General features: G+C 34.7%; 2 protein-coding genes across 2 annotated transcripts in view; one reads left to right on the top strand and one right to left on the bottom strand.

Annotated features, from left to right (window-relative positions):
- The window catches only part of ADGRL4 (adhesion G protein-coupled receptor L4), a 108,486-nt gene that overhangs the window by 53,205 nt on the left and 33,537 nt on the right, over positions 1 to 21,744 (top strand). The window contains exons 3-10 of the mRNA XM_032870189.1: positions 3,273 to 3,425; positions 10,144 to 10,293; positions 10,980 to 11,050; positions 11,863 to 12,042; positions 12,151 to 12,334; positions 13,421 to 13,537; positions 18,432 to 18,637; positions 20,994 to 21,167. Of these exons, the coding sequence (XP_032726080.1) occupies positions 3,273 to 3,425; positions 10,144 to 10,293; positions 10,980 to 11,050; positions 11,863 to 12,042; positions 12,151 to 12,334; positions 13,421 to 13,537; positions 18,432 to 18,637; positions 20,994 to 21,167 (1,235 nt within the window). The remainder of the gene's footprint in view (positions 1 to 3,272; positions 3,426 to 10,143; positions 10,294 to 10,979; positions 11,051 to 11,862; positions 12,043 to 12,150; positions 12,335 to 13,420; positions 13,538 to 18,431; positions 18,638 to 20,993; positions 21,168 to 21,744) is intronic.
- Positions 16,314 to 17,877, bottom strand: LOC116875084 (transcription factor BTF3-like). Its single transcript, XM_032870289.1, has 2 exons — positions 17,844 to 17,877; positions 16,314 to 16,825 (listed from the first exon to the last, which is right to left on the bottom strand). The coding sequence occupies exons 1-2, from the start codon at positions 17,875 to 17,877 to the stop codon at positions 16,314 to 16,316; spliced, it is 546 nt and encodes a 181-aa protein (XP_032726180.1).

The following is a 21,744-nucleotide window of genomic DNA, read 5'->3' as shown; positions in this document are numbered from 1 at the left end:
TGCTTAGTACAATGCCTGGTTCATTGGGAGTCTTCAGCGAATGGTAGTAATCATGTCAGACACTATGTCTTAAAATGTGCTCCCATGGACGCCACATGGCATCCTGGACTACCCTGCAGTCAGGTGGGAGGTGAGAGACTTCAATTACGTTAGTTCCTTCTCCTTCCATAACATTTTTTAATAGTTCCATAATGCCTAAAATTATGTCCAAATAAAACTATATAAAAATGTAATGCGGGAAAACCTCATCCTTCCAGACTCCATGAAATCTCTTCTGCCCTCTTTCCCCACCTGAGTAAAAGGAATGAGGCCATCATTTACTCTTGGAGTCTTCTCTCACCACGTATGCGTTTCTCTGGTCTCTGCTTACTCATCCCCTCTTGTCCAGGTGTCCAGATTCTGAAGGGCAGAGACAGAACCATGGTTCCTCTTTCATCCTCCATCAGAGGCACAATATCAAAATATCAACACAAATCAAAAACATACGAAATAAATGATTGGCTAAGTGAAGAGTAAAAGCTTTTAATGCAATGGATATGTCTAATGTAAATGATGTTTATTGATTAAAGAAATTACAGTAACTTCAAAAATACAATGTTATCTTCCCTTTTGAGTTCCAATTAATTTATGTATGTTTGCTATTAATCAACTAGATTTTCTTATATTTGGTAAGTTTTTATGGTATTCACATATATCTGGTTTCATTATTCAAATGCAACTATATTTGTGAAACAATAATTATGGCAGACAGCTCTGACTATTCAAAATCTCTTCTTTCTTCTTCCTGGCCTATAACCACCAGCCTCCCTTGTAGTTAAATGTGTCCATTTGAATGAATTCTGGTGAATAGAATGTGGACCAAAGTGATGGATGACTCTTTTATGCTCTATTCTACCCTAACTCCCTACCTGGATCAATACAGAGAGCCTGGAGACCCAATGGGTGGTGGAGCCATTAGATGGCAAGAGCCTGGGTTCCTGAACCATTGTGACAAGATGCCTGGAACACTAACCTTGGTCTGACTATAGCAGTAAATAATCTTTTTATTTTACTGAGCTCTAACATGTTTAAATACATTTAAAGCACTTAGCTTGAAAATTTTTTCTGACCTGTCCGTAGTAGTCATTTTTAAAAAAAGAGAGGAATTCACCCCTAGTTTCTACCATATGTTAATGTCTACACATATATCCTTAGTGTTTGCAAATGAGTAAGTGGAAATAAAACTTAAGTTAAAAATAGAATTTTTCTAAATTCTATGTCTGGGTGCCTGGGTGGTTCAGTTGGTTAAGCTCAGATCATGATCTCAGAATCATGGGATCAAGCCCTGTTGGCAGGGAGCCTCCTGTCCCTCTCCTTCTGCCCCTCCCCCCACGAGGGCTCTCTCTGCCTCTCTCAAATAAAAAAAAAAAATAGAATGCAAATAAAGTCTCCATTTTCCTTCTGAAATCACTACTTCAATATCTTTCCACTTCCCAAAATAGACCCATAATTCATTTGATAAGTTCTTATTATACATTTTGGCATTTTAAAATAATTCTCACAGAAGCAGCAGGAGGCAACAGTTAAGAGAACAGGCTTTGGAACCAAACTACCTGGCTCTGCAACTAGCTGTGTGATATTGGCAAGTTACTTTTTTCTCTCTATTCCTTCTTTTCTTCAGCAGTTAGAGGGGGTAACAATGGTACCTTCTTCCTGGAGCTTATGTAAGGATCTGATGAATTCATATTTATAAAACATTCAGGAAAACTCCAACTCTTCATTACCACTGTATGTCTGCAATAGCCTGTGTACAAATTAAATATCATACCGTTTGTTCTTAAAGAGAAATTAAACTTGGTTTGATAAAAACGGGGGATGAAAATTAAAGATATTTTTCGAACTTGTTTTTAGAGAGATTCCCCTATGGTTTCTCTCTGTGCTCCCCAATTTGGCTTCCCTCTACCTTCAGAAGTGTTTCAGTTACCCTATGCTTGCATCTTTGTTCAATATTCTGTCTTCCTTTTCATGACCTTTCTTCTCTCCAACCAATGCTTCTCTATCCTGCATTGGCCAGTGTGGGTCCATTAGTTTCTGAGGGCTGTCTTGAAAACTAGCACAAACTTAGAGGCTCAAAACAACACAAATGTTGTTCCAGAACCTCCCTGGTTCTGGAAGCTAGAAGTCTGAAATCAAGGTGTTGGAAGGGTCATGTTCCCTCCAAAGGGTCTAGGGAAGAATCCTTTCTTGTCTCTTTCTCACTCCTAGTGGTTGCCAGCTCTTCTGTTCATGGCGTCCCTTGGCTGGCAGCTGCATCACTTTCAGCGCCTCCTGTTTCCACGTAGCCTTCCCCTCTGTGTCTTCATGTCCAAATTTCCCATACATTTATCACAAGGATACCAGCCACTGGATTAGGGCCCAACTAATTCAGTGTAACGTCGTCTTAACTTGATTACATCTGCAAAGTTCCCATTTCTAAGGTCATACTCACAAGACACAGGATTAGGACATAGGAAAAGAACATATCTTTTTGCGAGATGTAATTCAACCAGCAAGATTTAATGTCACCTAAAAATATTCTCTCTCTCCTCCAGTCTATTATGATCCCTTCTGAAAAGCCCTTGTTTTCTGTTTTATTTACTTGACAGGTAGTATAAATTTCTTTCTGATTTTTTAAAGGGCTTGTGAACCTGTATATTTTCTGTTAAATTGTATTACAAGACTAGAAGGTAAGGACCGTGGACCATGACACAAGTTTTTTTTTTGTATGCTCTTCTATAGGACAATAAAACACACATAGTATTCAATGAATAAATTCATTAATAAGTGAAGAGGTGTCGACCTAGTGTTGCAAAATTCTTCTAGGGAATAAATAATAAAATAAATGGTACATGATTAGAGCATGTCAATTTGTAATCTCTGATGTTTTAACTTATAGTATGGTTTTGACTAATTCTAGAGTATTGTAATTTACAAAGAAGTATGATGTATTGACATTATTATTACTAAATTACACATAAAATTTGGAACATGTTCTGATATAGGTTCAATAATCACGCTCAGTATTTTCAGAAGTAAGAGATTCTGTTTTGCTTTGCAACTACAAAGGAAGTGTCACATTATAAATAAAAATGAGAAAAGTGTGGAATGTGGATTGTACTGTTAACCGTTCCTAAATACTGACATCGCATTACCTTAAACTGTTTACCAGTCGCAGTTCCCAAATACTGGTGGAAAATATTAGAAATTAAATCTCAATTATGTAAAAATAATGTCTTAAATTGATATGCCCACAGATGATAACGAGTGTGGAAATTTGACCCAGCCCTGTGGTGAAAATGCCAACTGCACTAACACAGAGGGAAGTTACTACTGTATGTGCGTCTCCGGTTTCAGATCCAGCAGTAACCAGGACAGGTTCATCACTAATGATGGAACCATCTGCATAGGTAAGTTTGACCACCTAACTTAAATTTGTACCGATCTCTTACTGCTTATTACCTCCAGAGATGAAATATTATCTGAACCAAATTCTACCCATCCTTGAGCGTACCCTAGTTGTGCAATACTTTTAGTAACTTCCTCAATTCCTTTAGTTCTCTAATGCTGTATAATCGGTTACTACGGAATATTTATCTAAGGATATAAGGAAAATATTTGGGGGGAGAAAATCAAGCAGTTTATGAGAAAAAACATCATGAAAGTATGTGATCTAGCATGGTGACAACAGAATAAATATTTACACTTTAATAGGTTGACTCAAAAAAATTATCATTTGCATGGCAAGATATTGATGCTTTTATAAACATGCACTCTGAGATGGGCTTTACATTTTCTTGGAAAATATTCAGAAAGGCATTAGTTATAAAAGAATTGTTCCAGTGCTTTTAGAATTATTTATTAAGATCTGCATTAAATGTAACGACTAATGTTCAGAAAAACTAACGTTTGTAGTTTCTAAATAGGGTCCTATTTAGAAAATCATGTCAGGTTTACTAAAATGTCCTGTGGGATGATAATAATTTCATCCCTAAATTCCTATGTGAAATATCACTCTGAATCCGAAGAGAGTGTCTAGAAGTTTTTAAATGCCCTTCTATTGTAATTTGGTCATGCATTTGATATACCAGATCCTATAGAATTTGGATTATAGTCTGAGAAATTAAGATTATTTAGGAAATTCAAAGAGTTGAACAATTTTCAGAGGCAAATTCCCTGGAACCAAAGATTTAAACTTTGATAGCAAGTTACACATCATCTTCATCATGGTTTACACAAAACTGTCCAATTTACCAACAACTAGCTTAATTAATTATGGCCGATACAGATGTGCAGAATTAATACATGAACTGAGGCCCTGAGAGTGAAGTCATTGGCCAGGAGAAGAGACTAGACTAGAACTCAAGACTCTGCATGAAATGTGGACAAGGGTGATGTGCTGCTTCTACTTTACATGGTTAGATAAAAGAGAGATATCCAAGTTAATTTAGATCACACTGAAGCCTTTGATTAGTTCCCTACTGAGATTCTCATCAGTAAGCGAAGGAGAAGCCTAACAATGTTATTATTAACACATGATAAGTTAGGAGACAGTGTTCAAAGAAACTTTATCTATGAAATGTCTGTATCAAAGAAATTATCTTGTCTCATGTACCTATGGTTTCATAACATTTACTCTGCTATATAAACAGAAAAAGAATGTATTCTCATTTGATAGCCAAGGGACGTGCAGGCTTTCCAGATTCACATGTTTAGGATAAAGAGAGGTTTAGAACCACAGCCTTGTATCTGGAAAACCACGGGAGGCAAAAATGGGTGGCCATCTAAATCTTAGGCATTGATCTGAATCATACAAATGCAGTGGATCATATTTTTGCATGAGAATAAAGGATTTAAAATATGAGAAAATAGGACAATTTTTGTTGGATGATAATTTTTTGGTATTTTATTTATTTATTTGATAGAGAGAGAAAGAGAGAGAGAGCATGAGCTGGAAGGGAGGGGCATAGGGAGAAGGAGAAGCAGACTTCTTCTGTCTGAGTAAGGAGCCCGACGTGAGGCTAGATTCCAGGACTCTGAGATCATGACCTGAGCCAAAGGCGGACCTTTAACTGACCAAGCCACCCAGGCACCTTGTGTTGGAGGATAAATTTTATCTTTAGTGTTTTCAACAAAAAGTTTTACAGTCTATAGCTTTACAGTACATTCAGGAAGTAATCTATGAAGGTCTGTCAAGAAAATTTGTAATACCTCACTATTTGTTCTTCTCAAGCCCCTACTCTTGTTGCTAGTCTTCTTGGAAGGTTGTGTGTGTGTGTGTGTGTGTGTGTGTGTGGGTGGGTGGGTGTTATGCATTTTACCTTTATTAGTTAAGTTCTAATTAGAGAGCTCTCCAAGCTTTCCTAGAAATGCTCCAGTTAATGAAGGAACAGAACTTGTAACATCTTAATCATTGAAATTTAATACAATTTTAACTATGCTCTCCACTCCCTCTTGTCTCTGGAAGACATCTGTCTTTTCATCTGAGCATGTTTACTTTTAATATGCCCCAATTCACAAAAGGCTATATTTCTCTGTCTGTTTGAGTTCCCTACAAGTAGAGAATTCCTGTATTAGAAAAAAAAATTGAATCACAGACACAGAGAAAACACACACACAGAGATGATTGAATGCCAATGTTTTATGGAAGTATAACGTATTTGTAATTTCAGACTCAGTCTCCCAATACTCCTTTATTATTGAGATACTGTGGAATGGGCCTAGGTTTTGGCTAATTCCCTTTTTAGCTTTTTTAAGTAATCAGGAAACACAAGAACTATATTAACGTAGCACCCAATATTGAGTCCTTCAGCTTCTACCTGTTTTGTTTGATGGATTATTCACTGGAAAACTCATTCCCTGGAAAATGGTTATTTCTCACCAATTTTATTGTCCTTAAGGATTTAGCTTTTTTGAGAAGCAGAACAGCCATAGCTTTTTTTTTGTTTGTTTTTTAAACTCTCTTGTCCTATAGTAATTTTTTATTATGCATTATGATAATCTTCAGAGACTTTGAGCAGAGAACTATAATTCTGTTTCCATTTACGTTAGTATATCACCTTGTACTGTATCACGTCTGATTTGAAAGTTTAGCTTATCCTTAAATTTGACATGTCTGGTAATTATATTCATTAAGAACCTCTATAAAAAAACAATGTTTTAAGAACCCCAATTCAGGGCAAGAAATGACCCAAGCAAAATTCTTTACTTTAGTCAATATTCAAATACTATTGTCCATAGAGAAGGTAATTTTGTTGCAGAAGGTTTTGAGGGAAATTTAGCATCCTGAACATTTGCTTTCCCTTGGAATTACAGTAAAACAGAATTTCAGATTCCCTCGCTCCCAAGAGACATGGTTCCAGATTCACATTTCACAAATGAGAAAACCGACGTATCCAATAAGACAGTGAATTCTTCCAAGGCCAAATGAGTACAACCCAAGAACTCCTTCCCATTTACCATGTGCCGAAGAGCAGTGTTTACTGCTTATAATTTTCTATGTCCTATTGACTTGGCTACACTGAAAATTTCAGATTTTTTTTTCTGGCTTTGAATAATATTAACGTCCAATTTTGTCTTTGCAAATTACTCTCAGTAATTGCACATGTTATCTTTTTTCACGGTCTGTGAGTTAAACATTAGACAATTCAGTTATTGATGAAAATGATAAGAATCAAAACAATCATAGGATCATGCTCTGAAAGAAGATTATGATGAACTACTGCTGGGCTGGCGCATTGTAGATATGAAAAACCAGCATAACCTTACTAATGAAAAAGGAGCAAGTGAATATTTTGATGTGCAAAACAAGTAAATGATTGTTACGATGTGCTTACGTTTGGCAAAATCAAGTTATTAGTATTAAGCTGAGTGTTAGGTTGGTGGTAGAAAAAGTGGATCAGTTATTAAATAGGTATGTCAATTCTAGCCACACTGAAATAATTACAGAAGAGCAATTTAACTTTTATTAAAATGTGGTAGGGGTTCTTTTCCTCTTTTACATCTCTGGGGAGTACTAAGACGTGGCAATCTAATGAGACACTCATTATCAATCTGTTTTCTCCAAACTTACATATTCACAGGGCTCCTGCTATTAAGAAAACACAGAATATGAATAGAATCACTGTATCTATTATATCTTGGGCACAACTTCAAAACACCTTCACATACATTTCCTCTTTGTTATAAAATAGCATTCTTTTGAGATAAAAGGTATTTGTATAGTATTACCTAAAGTCACAAGGCCAATGAGTATTATAACTAGAATTTGAATTAAAATCTTCTATGGGTCTTTTACATGTAAGAAGAAGGATACACAGTGTTTTTTTTAGATCCCAGCTAATGAGGCCCTGCAAGAGGTGGCCAGAGAAGTGGGTATAGATCTTGCTGCACAACAGCGGTCATGTTCATTTTGGTAAGCTGGTCACATCTCATTTGGACATGGCATACTCTTTCAATATTTTATGATTCTCTCTGTATTACTAGGTAGCAAGGGGCATAGAGTGATATGCTAACCATAGTAGAGGCACATAGCCAGTGTGGTAGTTAGACACTCCCTTACTAGGTTAGATTCAGTGAACCCTACTACTAAGGCACAGAGTGAGAAGGACATCAAATTCAGCAAACCTTACTTCCACATTTGAATAAAAAGTTATAAAATCAAAAAGTATAAGCCAGAAAAGTCCAAACAATTTGGAAAACATGACTTTGATGGGATGATTAAGATTTGAAAAGCATTACTTTGGTAGGTTAATTAATATTCTCATATAACATTTGGAGTCAGAATATAAAAATTTACATAATCTTCATTTTGAATGCTTGTCTCCCAGGAGACTACCTCCTTATTTTCTTTTTACAGATTACCATTTTGTCACTTGGTGAATTCAGATGTTGAAATACCCTACTTGGTCCAACGCTGACATTCTGGGATAGTAACTGGCTAAGTGACTGGTGGTAGGAAGGCTTGAACTAGAGCAGAAACCCAACAAGCACCACGGGTGTGGAGGACACACAGAGAAAAACTGAAACACAGTCGGTTACGAGCACCAAGACTATATACCCTGTGTCCAAAACACAAGAGAGAGAGAGAGAGGATGGACATTAAGTTTGCTCAGATTTGTTTGTTCCTGGGGTTCCTGGGTGGCTTAACTGTTAAGTGTCTGCCTTTAGCTCAGGTCATGATCCCAGGGTCCTGGGATTGAACCCCACATGGGGCTCCCCGCTCAGCAGGGAGCCTGCTTCTCCCTCTCCCACTCCCCCTGCTTATGCTCTCTCTCTGTCAAATAAATAAATAAAAATCTTTAAAAAAGAAAGCTATTTATGTTGCTTAGAGATGGGTTTGGGACAATGTCTGCACCTTCAAATAATTGTAAAATTGAGAGAAATCAACACCTCATTTCCTGTTAGCAAATAAGGCATCTAAAAATAGGAAACATGGGCATTCAGAAAATATAAGCTTCATATCCATGAAATAAAATGTTCCGTTTATGATATCACATGGGTCTGTTAACATCTTCACTGGAGTGTTATCCCCATTTGGATACAGTATACCACTGGGTATAGTACATGCTATATACTACTATATACTACTTTATTTTCCGTGTGTGTGTGTGTGTGTGTGTGTGTGTGTGTGTGGAGTGGAGTGGCAGTCTCTAAACACACATATACAGAAAAGAGAGGAAGAGGATGGATCTCTGAAGAGTACAGATTATGAATATATAGGCTTGGCAGAAGAACAAAGAGTTTTCTACCCTTTTTTCAGCCTATGAATTATCTTCTTAAATCTAGTACCATTCCCTTTCTAGCTAATGGACAGGTCTTCAAGAACTACCAAGAGACTCACTGTCAGTTTCAGGTTTTGGTGGTTTGAATTTTAATGTTACTCTGTGCCTTCATTACATTTTTGAAGGGAAAAATTAAGATCAACTACTTCTAAGATAACTAGCTAAATGACGTTTTAAGTTGGACTTTGATTACTCCCCCTTTTTTATGGCAAACAGTATTGTGGCACTCTATTAGTTTTTTAAAAAATCAAATTTTATACTTATAATTACAGGTTTAGTCATTAATCTGACCTAGAGTATCTCTAAGATGTCAGAGCCAGGCTGGGAACACAAAAATCTTTGCATTAGCTTAAGGTAATGATCTGGACTCTTCAGTTCCTTGGAATCATTCCCTATTGGAACTCTGCCTACTGGCAGAGTATTTATACTGTATTTTTAACTTTAAGACACATTTCACTGCAGTATGTAAAATTTTAAATTAAAAATATAAATTATGTGAGCTTAAAACCTAACATTTTTGCTGTGACTTTGATATATGGCTACTGAAAATCTAAGACTTAATTCTGTACAATTTGTTACTTTATCTCTGATGACTGTGTATTCAGAATCATAGTAAAATATAATCTGGACAAAAAGTACTAAGTTGTGGTAAAATTTTAAGGGAGTTGAATCACACATTTTGCTAATTTTTAGGATAACTTACATGCAAAAATGAAGCTTTGGGGAAAAAATGAGCTACTTTTTTTTATCATCCAGATTAAACTGGATTGTTACAATCCATTTAGTTTAGTAGTAGAAAACAAAGAATTGTAGATGTATTTTTAAAATTGGGTCTTTAAGGGCACCTGGGTGGCTCAGTCGGTTAAGTGTTTGCCTTCAGTTCAGGTCCTGATCTCAGGGTCATGGGATTGAGCCCCGCATTGGGCTTCCTGCTCAATGGGGAGCCTGCTTCTCCCTCTTACTCTCCCTCTGTGTTCTCTCTCTCTCAAATAAATAAATAAAATCTTAAAAAAATGGGTCTTTTTAAAATTAGGGTTAAATGTTAAATTGTCAATGATGGAAATTATTTTAATGACTTTGTGGATGAATAATTATACTCAGAAAATAATTCAAGAGTTCGGTCCATGAATGACATTTTTAAATTCACTTTCAAAATGGATTGGCCAAATCGGGGTTTAAAATAAATATATGCAGCTGAGTTTGCTCTGTCATTTTCCAAATCATGGGATTTTCTTTACTTTCTTATAAAATTTAATATGAAATTACTAACCATATATAACTGTATCAGCAAGGTAGCAATTGTATAAGTACTAAATAAAAAATTTAATTTCCCAAATATTTCCAGATATAGATGAGTGCAGTAAATCAGCTCCCTGTGGAGATCATGCAGTGTGTGAAAACGTGGATGGTGGGTATAATTGTTCCTGCAAGGAAGGTTATCAGACATCCACAGGGAAATCACAGTTCACACCTAATGATGGCACGCACTGCCAAAGTAAGTTACATGATTACATTTTATGTAATATTGAAGAGCTATATAAAATATAATGCTATACAATAGTAAAGCATACAAAGAACTACATCTTCTAAAAACTTCCAGTATTCTTTTATTATCTATAAAATGAAATAAGAAAAGTTATTGTTTCATTTAATGGAGGAGGTAGACCGTATGTTTTATGCGGTTAACACAAGTAGTTAACATGGAGGGTAACTACAGTCTTCCATTTCCCATAAAATATTGTGCATCTTAATGAATAAAAATAATAACAAATGAAAATAAATAAGGACAAATAAATGAATAAAAATAAACATTGTGTATTTTACTATGAATCATTTTTTAAAATAATGAGAAGCTAATAAATATTAACGAGTAAAACAGAAAATGAAACTCAAGTGTTAAGAATGTGTTTTAAATATTTAAATAAAGGAGTAAAATTATTAGAATCAATATAATCATCTTAGGAAAAAATATTTCATTTATTTATTTGAGAGAGAGTGAGCGCCAGCATGAGTGGGGTGACAAGTAGGGGATAACCAGGGAGTCTGATGTGGGGGCTAGATCCACACTGGGGTCATAACCTGAGCAGAAAGGCAGATGCTTAACTGGCTGAGTCACCCAGGTGCCCCAGGAAAAAAATATTTTAAAAAACTTACTATATGATCCATTTTCTTTTTTTACAGAAAATGTGAGTGAGAACTGCCATCTAGATAATGCCTGTATTGCTGCAAATATTGATAGAATGTTAACAAAAGTAAGTAAACTAGTTAGATTAAGAATTTATTGTATTTTGACGTTTTAGTTTCCATTAAAATCCTTCCTACATCGCATTTTAAATAGAAGAGCAGCCAGCCTATCTTCACGTAGAGTTGAAACTATTTACATATACAGATTTAGTTAGTTAGTTTGAGTCACAGAAAGGATCAATTTGAAAATCCCCAAGGTCCTGAGGAAGAGTTTGAGATACTTAGTGTATATTATTTTTTCACTGTTTAGTATACTGGAAATTTTGCTTTCAACGTATAAAGTTGATGAACAAAATAGTAAAAACACACTTTGACCCCAGGCCGGTTCCCACATTCTAAGAAAACATAACGAATGCCAGGAAATTTTGTACTTCAAAGGAAATATTTCAAAGAGTAAATAAAGTAGGACATTCACAAAATTGTCATGTGATTGAAAGTGTGATTCTCAACACGACGAGCAGTCAGCTAAGAGCAAATTTCCAATCTATCACATTATAAAGAATTTTTCTCTGGTTGATTGAAATCTAAATCAAAATACATTATCATATATTATAACTTTTAAAAGCTCATTTTTAAAAGTTGTTAATTCAAACATGCTGTTTCTTTTCTAAAGTAATTTCTATGCTTTTTATTTGCTAACCTTTTGCAAATAATTTCAAGTTTCAGTGCTGCGTGTCTTTGTTTAGGTGTAGTCTGATAACTTATTAATAGAGCACAAGAAAACCAAACTTAGAATAAATTTAACATACAACCTTTATTCTTAAAAAGATCCAATAGAGCTCTAAATCGGTTTCTTTTTTCTGGACTCATTTTTGTACAGTTTAGACACATACAGAAACCTATGGCTTTACTACAAGAAGTCTATAGAAATTCTGTGAAAGATCTTTCACCAATGGATATAATTACATATATAGAAATATTAGCTAAATCATCCCCATTACTGGGTGACATGAATAGCACGAATTCAGCCAAGGACACCCTTTCTAATTCAACTCTTACTGTAAGTATGCTGAGCTTTAACTCAATATAACTGAGCTTTAAATTTTTCCTTACATCTGTGATTCATGGATTCCAACATTTTTAAAAGACATACTTTTTTTTTTAACAGGAATTTATAAAAACTGTGAATAATTTTGTTCAAAAGGACACATTTATAGTTTGGGACAAGTTATCTATGAATCTCAGAAGAACTCATCTCACAAAATTGATGCATGCTGCTGAACAGGCTACCTTGAGGATATCTCAGAACTTCCAAAAGACCACTCAGTTCAATACTAATTCAAGTGATATAGGTGAGAAGCCAAGGTCAATTTCAAAACAATGGTGTTTGCTGAACAGGCCATCTTCCAAAGGGAAAGAAAGTATTTAAAATACTGTTAATTAAATTGGCACCTGTTTCATCAATGCAGAAATGAATGGCAATGCACATTATAAGAGTAATGTGAATGAAGTATGAGTAAAAATGAGTACGAGTAAAATGAAGCAGTATGAGTAAAAATGTATTCATACATAAGCAAGGTCTTCTCCCTACCATCTTCACCTTGTCTGATTGCTAAGCTGTCTAGCATTCAAATGCTTAGGGTACATTACTCCCTTGTCATTTTAAGTTAGTCATCTCATGACTTGTTTGGATCTACCTTGGCCAAAGATAGTTTTAGACAGATTTTCTGATATGAAGCAATCGACTTAGCAAACTAGAATGTTTCCTGCTTCATACAATCTCATATTTAGAACATTCAGAATCTTGAATCAAACTGAAGATGCCTATAAATTTGCTCTGGGGAAACAAAGAACATTTTCTGATAATCATTGCATACATCTATATGATATTGTGTGGGTAACATCTGACTATGCAGCGGTAAGTATGCAAGAATTCACCACTTGCTCAAAATTAAAATAGCAAGCATTATGACTAATATATAGGATCCCTGCATTTCTGAGATGCTCTTGAATAAAAAAGGTGAGCTACCCCAAATAAGGAAATTATCATCCAAGAATTTAATTCAATCATTCCCCATATGGTCAATTTTATTATAGATACCATCCTCTAAGACATGGTGGTTGCTTGTCTTTGATTTAGTAATTATAATTTATAGCTCCCTTGGGTACATATGTATTTTGTCTTTTACTTAATCCAACAAAGATTAAATTAAAACATGAGTGATATAGTGAAATAAAAAAAGTTAAAACCTGAATCAGATTTTTAAGATCCAACATCTAAGCATGTTCAGAATATGCTCATTCTACTTGCCAAAAAAGTTGAAATACAATAATGATGGATAAAACATAACAATGATGGATAAAATTGTCCCTCATTAAACAAATAACCTGATTAAAGTAACTTCAGAAAATTTATGATTTTAATGGTTTTATTTCAGCTCTCAAAACTTTCTTTTTTGATTCATATCACCTCAAACATACTCATCCCTATATGAATGTGGATGGAAATTATGTAAAGGTATTTCCAAAGAGGAAAGCTGCATATGATTCCAATGGTAAGACTCCAATAGTTTTATATTCAATATGTCGGTAATTTGCAATAAATACTTATCGTGCCTTTGATTGTATCTGATGTACATATAACGTGTGGTTTCCTAGAGAACACATTTGATGTTTATACACAGGATTTCTGTCTTTGTGCTTGAGATTTTCAGTCTGATGTCAATACATGGTGAGAATTTTAGCTGATGATACCTATAGCCTTCTTGTCTTGTACCCAATTTCTGAAGCTGTCTGATATTGTTGAGATTCTACTGGAATATATAAAGGAGTTGTGATTTTATTCCATCTTTTATAGAAATTATAGGTGCTATAATTTGCATAGGATTCTTTTACTATTTCTTCTTCAGTAACCCTTCATATTACTCATTGGGAGGCTGAATTTATAATTGTGTGAGGAAGACAATGTCCCTGAAGACAGAAAGTTAGTGTTTTTGGCCTCAATTTCTTTTCCACTTGCCATTTCTTATCTTTTTACTGTAAACTTATCATCTAAAGGGAGGATTTCTTGGGAAATGGAATGCTAATACTAGCAGGCAACTTGATGATTACCTACCCTAATTTCCTCACTTTATGGATAATGGAACGAAGGCACAATGAAGTTAATGGATTTTTCTCCATGCACATCAACAAATAATACAGAGCCAGTACTAGAAGGGAGGAAGTTAACAAAGAAATCAACCTTGACCAGCTTTTCTTTGTCACCTAATCAAGGACAAGGAAGCAGCTATTTTAGCCATTTATGTGGTCTTTTAATGCAATGCACTTAGGAAAAAAAAATCTCTGCCAACAGAATTGTTATCATTTTCAAATAGGTCAAAATATACTACCTAAGTGAAACATGAATTATAATAGATTCTCAAAGAATATGTAGGTTGTCATAAATGTAAGTGAAAAGTATATATAATAACACAGTATGATCTCTAGTATAGAAATCATTTCATAAATGGCTATATTGTCTTTATTTTTTTTAATATTCTGCACATCATTCTCAGAAGAACATTCTTTAAAAAAATTTTTGCACAACATTAATGTGGGATTTTTTCCCTAACCAATTGATATTATCCCCTTCATTCTTTCTTGTCATTTTTATACAATAGTAAGAAACAGATGGCCACAAAACAAAGAAAAAATAACTAAACCATACTACCATTGAATCCAAGGCTCTTACTCTATTACATCATATTCTGATTAACCATGCATACGTATAACTATTTAGGAGCAAATCCAAAGACTGTGTTAAATTGTTGAAATTTCTAAGACAATTTGAGTAGTGTTCAGAAGTTGAGAATAAAACCACTGAAAATACTCATTATACTGACAGAATTAATTTCTCAAAGAGATCCCGTCTGAATGTATGATAGCCTTGTTATATTTGAAGATCATGCGTGCAAACTCTGACACTTGAAAGTGACCGTAATGTCAGCTGTTAAGAAAACATAGAAAATTTGACTTCCTTAAGGTTGTGTCTTTTTTATTCTTTTAAAGATTCTATTTATTTATTTATTTGTCAGACAGAGATCACAAATAGGGAGAAAGGCAGGCAGAGAGAGAGAGAGAGGAGGAAGCAGGGTCTCCGCTAAGTAGAGAGCCCGATGCGGGGCTCGATGCGAGGCTCAATGCGGGGCTCGATAAGGGGCTTGATGAGGGGCTCCATGAGGGGCTCGATCCCAGGACCCTGAGATCATGACCTAAACTGAAGGAGGAGGCTGTAACCCACTGAGCCACTCAGGCTCCCCCTTAAGGTTGTATCTTACAAATAAAGGCAAGTCTAACAAACTGATAAAATCTGCTTTATGGTGTCTACATGTGATTATTCATTTAAAAAAAAAAAATCATTAATAAAACACAGGCTTCAAGTTAAAAATGTGTATAGTGTCATTATTAGGAAAATAAGGGAGGTCCATGGAAGAACAGGTGGATTTTTAATCTTTTTTAATAGATTGAATTTTATTTCTGGTCATTAGCAAATAAATCCCTCATTTACTGAATGAAGATACATATCTGATAAGAGAGTTAAAAGCTAAATCAGGCCAAGAATTAGTGAGAAGTCATGGGAATTAGAAGAGGTTCAAATGACGAGAATGGACAAATACTGAAACAAGACTCAGAACCGAACTAAGAAGGGATTTTGTAGTATTCTATGCAACAAGAATCACATTTTACCCAAAGTCAAAAATTTGATGTTAAATATTTTCCTTGAGAAAAGATAGGAGTGATTAGTAGACTTAAGAGATCTATTTTATCTTTTGGGGGTTTTGTTTGATTTTGGACCATCTCCTACTGCATCTCCTTCTGAGAAGGCGCCGTGATATGAACTGGTTCATACACTGGACTGAGTCAAGTTGACCTGAAAGGTTTTCAGATCCTGCTTCAGGCCCTGGCCTGTCCATGGCAAAGACTGGGCTCGTTCTCATCACAGGGAGTCTTCATAATGTCACTAGCCAAACCATGTTATAATAACTTCATTTCTTTCTTTGATAAAACTTTTCTTAAACTGGCGGTTGAGGAAAATGCTCTTATCTAATATACATAGATTTCAGCAATCTCTTAGCGATGTTTTTCGTGATACCTTTTTTAAAGACAATGGAAAATATGAATCATGATGCATTTAGGCAATTTCTAGTTCATATAACCACAGCAGTATCAAAAAATATTATTTATTAGTGTGATGTGTGTCATGTGGAAGGACTCAGATTTGCATCACAGTTCTTTGTTTTGGGTTGGTTTTGTTTTGTTTGTTTGCTTTTTCTCGTTTTCATTAACCTTGTTTCAAACGTTATTCCCAGGCTTCTTCAGCTTAATTAGCTTCAAAGAACAAATTGTGTCTAAGCAAACACTGAAAAGAGTTGCTGTGTCCAAGGGGCCTGGGCTCAGAAATATTAGAAATCTGGATTTTCTCAGAGACATGAACAGAATTTTAAAAACCAGTCCTGCTACTGGGAGTAGCAGCTCCCAGTAACTTCTTTGAGTTTTATCATCTTCAGAAGTTGACTCAGTTAAATTTGCTTCATTCTTGGAAGCTTCCTCAAAATTCTCCACAAGATCTGGAACTTTACCTTCCTCCTCCTCTCCAGTAGCAAGTGGTTCTCCTCCATCCACAGATTGTGTGGGCAGAGTTTTAACGGATCTTCTTAAGCTGCTCAGACTGTCTGCACCAAGATGTTTTAACATACCGGGTAGCATTTCTGTCAGCAGCTTTGTCTCAGCCTGGCCTGTGATGGTGAAAGTGTTCGCTGCCAAGAATGCCTGCACTTGAGGCTTGTTAAAGTGGATCACTGTTCCTTAGTGTGTGAACATACGTCTTCAGTATCACAGATATTGCTTACCCCTAACTTCTTTAAGAACTGAGGGTTTTTTTTATCATCTCCTGGCGCTATTCTATGGACCACCCTCCTCTTTGGGCGAGCAATGTGCACTTGAGCAGTTTGACAAGTTTCTCTTGGTTCGTGGTGGTTTCTTTCACCTTGCTGTAGCGGAAATGAGACCAGGCCCAGAACTAGAGTTGACGCTCCCGGGTTCTGGGCAGACCTGTTGAGATTAGGTGCACACTCGCAGTGATGCAAGATGGCCGCTAGAGGGCACAGTTCTTTGTCTCTTATGATACAACCACATTTGTATTTATGGTTTTGATGAATTTATGCCTTTCACATTATTCTGGTCTCCCAAATTTGAGGGACCAAATATAAAAGAGTTCTTTATAAGTTGTCAGTAATCTAAAGTAAATTTATAATATTTCTAGTTTAAAACTTAACAATAGTCCTATTAATATAGCACCTTAAATTTTATAAAAGACTCATATATTATTTAATTTGGTTTCCACCTTAGCCCATTAAGTAGCTAGAGTGAATATTACTATTATCATTTTACAAGTGAAGAAGCTGAAGATCCGAGCAGTTTATCCATAGCCACACAAGTAGGAACAATGATTGAAACCGGAATTTTTGATTCCAAGAGTAAATTCTGAATGTGAAGTTGTACATTCTGTGTCCGTAATTCTGTACAACAGATAGAGAAGGTGTATGACCTAAATGGTGACAGGAATTTTAAAAAGACAATAGATCTAGATTTTGAGTTGTTCACATACTTAATATCAGTAATAATGAGCTGCTTCAAAAACCAAGACAATTTGAGATCCATTGATATAGGGGTAATGTCTAGGCTAAGGGAAAAATAGTCACATGATCATCTGTACTGATCAGATTGCATTTCTAGTCCTGGGTTATATGCTGATTTACTGCATTTGAGGAGGGTCAGGGGGCACAGATAAATAGCTGTCTGCCAAGGCAGTAAATTTCTTACCTTGAGACTGCGTAACTATGTAACTATATGTCATCAGTGTTAAATAGGAAACATTTCAGTCGGCATGAAGTGGAACTCAGTGGCATCTAAAACTTGTTTAAAAAAAATAAATAAATAAAAATAAAAACAAATAAAAAATAAAATAAAATAAAACTTGTTTAATTCTCAACTTCCTTAATACCCCAAGTCAGTGATAATTTTCTTCCAATATATTGCTAATTCCCATCTTTGCCTAGCAAAGTAGTAACTCCAAATTTTAATCTTTTAAGTGAATACATTTCACACCTTGGTTCTTAGTCATGAGTTGGATATACATTTATCTAGAACTGTTTTTCTCCTAGATATAGGTTGTTCAAATGGGATGCTACTGTCCATGATTAGTTTCAGAGTCATGGAGGTCAGGGACTATGTCTTAGTATGATTTGATTATATAGACATGCACTTATTATGATCCACATTTTAGTTTCTAGGTAGACATATGATTTCCTTAAAGTAAAAAACTTTGTTCAATTTTTATGTTTATTTTGAGAGCCTAAATATATTTTTGTTTTATAAGAATTTCACTAAATACACTTATTTGATTGATAGGCAATGTTGCAGTTGCATTTTTATATTATAAGAGTATCGGTCCCTTGTTTTCATCATCTGACAACTTCATATTGGAACCTCAAAGTTCTGATAATTCTGAAGAGGAGGAAAGAGTCATTTCTTCAGTGATTTCAGTCTCAATTAGCTCAAACCCACCCATGCTGTATGAACTTGAAAAAATAACATTTACATTAAGTCATATGAAGGTAAGCTGTTTTTCTAGTAACTAGTGGTTATGAGTGTGAACCATGAACTTTTTTTCATTGTGTCACTTTAATTGTATGTGAATTCTTGAGTTTAAAAATTAAAAGAGTAAAGTAGTTTCAACTAATTTTCCTATAAAATATTTTTGCACTTTTCATGCTCTGTTATCTTTCTAGTAAATATCAAGGAACTCTGCACATTTGATTTTCTTAAATTAATCTATATTTCAATTTTATTTTTCATTACATTGTTCACTTTGGAAGTCTCCATACCTTTTAGTAATGAGTTATAAAAATGTATCAGAGCCAAAGAGATAAATGTCATTTGTGTAATGACAGAGTTGTTTGATTACTAATTGCCATTTAAAATAATATTTGCAGGGACTTAAATGCTGATTAAAATATAATCACAGAGAAGTTTACAGTATTTCATAAAGAAATTAGCGGAGACCTTTTTATTCCTTTACTGTTATTCAAAATCTTTTTCAAGCTCATATGTAATTAAAACTCCATCATAATAAACATTAGAAAGTACTAAGTATTTGGTTTTTTTATATACCTAAAAATGAATGTGAAACTTAAGATCGTAGATCATTTACTGCTCTTTTACGGTTGATGGTTTCTTGGATTTTCAACAGAATTTCAGTCCTAGTACACGATGAAAGAGTACTTTGGATGCTCCATTTGGAGAGCCTTGAAGCTGGACAATTGTATTTGCACATTTATGGGGGAAGAAGAGGACTAAAAGAACAGATATGCTGACACACAATACAAATGTGTCACTGTAAAGACATCTAATGTAGAGAGAAGCTAAAGGCATAGAAGATCCAAGAAAATAGTAGCTCAAACCTAAACATTAGTAGGCATTATGTTCAGAAGAGGGTGTGAAATGTTTTAAGAATGGAAAGGAAACTTAGATATTTTTAGTTGCCAACTGACCTTCTGACACTAGAATCAAAACATTGTTCTTTCACATGCTCTGATGGGTTTTCTGCATTTTTTGCTAGTGGCAGCTAAAGAGATGCCAAGTCACGACACCAAGTCACTGATTCCAAGTCAGTGATAATTTTCTTCCAATATATTTCTAATTCTTATCTTTGCCTAGCAAAGTAGTAACTCCAAATTTACATCTTTTAAGTGAATACATTTCACGCCTTGGTTCTTAGTCATGAGTTGGATATACATATACCTAGGACTGTTTTTCTCCTAAATATAGGTTGCACTTGGAAAAAATATAACAACCTACTTCACCAGTCTCTGATACAATCACGAAACAAGATACAACACACATTTAGATAAAAATTCTTCACCAAAATTCATGTGAAAACTTGATTATCCTTAATCTTCCTCTCTGTTCAAATCTTTTTCCCATTCAAATTAACAACCACTATGAAATTTTATCGTTTTCTTTTGACAACAGACCTACCTAATTCATGGTTTCCCATGAATAATTTATTCTGAGAATAAATTCTGGATCCCATTGTTTTCCTAAAAAAAAAATAGAAGCTAACACCTTCAGTTTCCTGAATTTATTTGCAATTTCACCAATTAGTATATAGTTCTTCATTACCTCAAAGGAATATTAAAAGTAGTTTTCATAATATTATGCTATGGTCACTTAATATAAATATGTGGTAAAGAGAAGTCTATCTATAAAACAACCGTCCTGCAGTCTATGCAAGCAGACCCTATCTCTGATCTTGTCTTCAACTGCTCATTATCTCATTCCCAAACTATACTGGTTTCCAGGGTTTCTGGAAGATTCCTATCCAGTCTCAGAGCTTTTCTATTTCCCATTCCATACAGAACCTTCTGTTCCCAAGTCTTAGGGTTTACTCTCTCTCTCTCTAACTTCGTTGAGATATTTCCTTTAATATCATCTCCTACGAAAGGCCTCCTCTGACCAGTCTCAACTACTTTCTCCTTCCCCTGGTTTATTTTTCTTTTTTAATAATTTCTCATCTCATGAGAATCTAAAATCAGCGGCACACATGCTTTTTCTGTTTTGTTTTAGTACTTGGGTCAATGACTAATATCCAGTGTATTCTCTGTAAACATTTATCAAATAAAGATCGTATGGTAATTAGGTGTCTTGCACTATGCTAAATGATCTCATTTGATAATACATAATTCTCACAACTTTGTGGAACAGGAATTGATAAAGTATAGCATTGTTGCAATAACTTCAGTTCTTCCACAGAACACCAGCACTCATTTATTAGCATTGATTTTGTGTTGTACGTTTTAGGCATGGTTGTAATTATATTGATATGCAAAATGGTATTTCAAATATGAGAAATGTGATACTATATGTATAACTCTTTCTCTTTTTTCCATCAGTAAAATGTCTCTTTTTCAGACCACAGATAAGTATAGGAGTCAATGTGCATTTTGGAACTACTCGCCTGATACCATGAATGGCAACTGGTCTTTGGAGGGCTGCGAGCTCATGTCCTCAAATGAGACCCACACCTCGTGCCGCTGTAATCACCTGACACATTTTGCAATTCTGATGTCTTCTGGTTCTTCCATCGTAAGACAATTTTCCATCATTTCATATTTATAAACCTGCTTGTTTTCTTTTTATGTGTGTTTATATCAGTCAAGAGAATTAATTTTTTATGTTTCTTTGGGTGCAAATATATTTAGCTGATAAAACCTCCAAACTATCTTTTTTTAGTCTTTGTTTTCTTACCTGTCTTATTTGACATATTTAGACTGGATTTTAGGTAATTTTTTGCCTGGGACTTATCTAGTCTATGATAGCTGGTGGGTTGTGCATTAAATACCTATCCACTGACTCTTAACTTTTAATGTTGCTTTTAAAAACCACTTATACATTTTAATGTATCATGGTCTCTAAAGGCCATTGCCTTTGTATTGAAAGTTTATTTTTACCAATTACAAATTAGTTAAAAAATATTTGAAACCTGGTCAATAAGTATTAGCATATTTATAACTATTACAATGTTTTAATAATGTAGAACTGTACAAGGTTTTTAAACACAGATCTCTTCTACAGCGAATAGGTCCATGCTATGGATTTCACATCAGTAATATCTTTCTTTTACACTACAGCGTTTCTTATTTGATATCACTGTATCATAATC

The sequence above is a fragment of the Lontra canadensis genome, unplaced genomic scaffold (genome assembly GCF_010015895.1).
Source record: "Lontra canadensis isolate GAN:19392208 unplaced genomic scaffold, GSC_riverotter_1.0 scaffold40, whole genome shotgun sequence".
Classification (NCBI taxonomy): Eukaryota; Metazoa; Chordata; class Mammalia; order Carnivora; family Mustelidae; genus Lontra; species Lontra canadensis.
Note: the sequence above shows the minus strand (reverse complement) of the source record. Positions and strands in the feature narration are given on the sequence as shown.

Coding starts and splice junctions, on each gene's coding strand:
- LOC116875084 (XM_032870289.1), bottom strand. CDS start 17,877: ATGACATATAGTTACATAGTTACGCAGTCTCAAG. Junction 16,826..17,843: donor CATAGTTACGCAGTCTCAAG/GTAAGAAATTTA, acceptor TCACACACTAAG/GAACAGTGATCCACTTTAAC.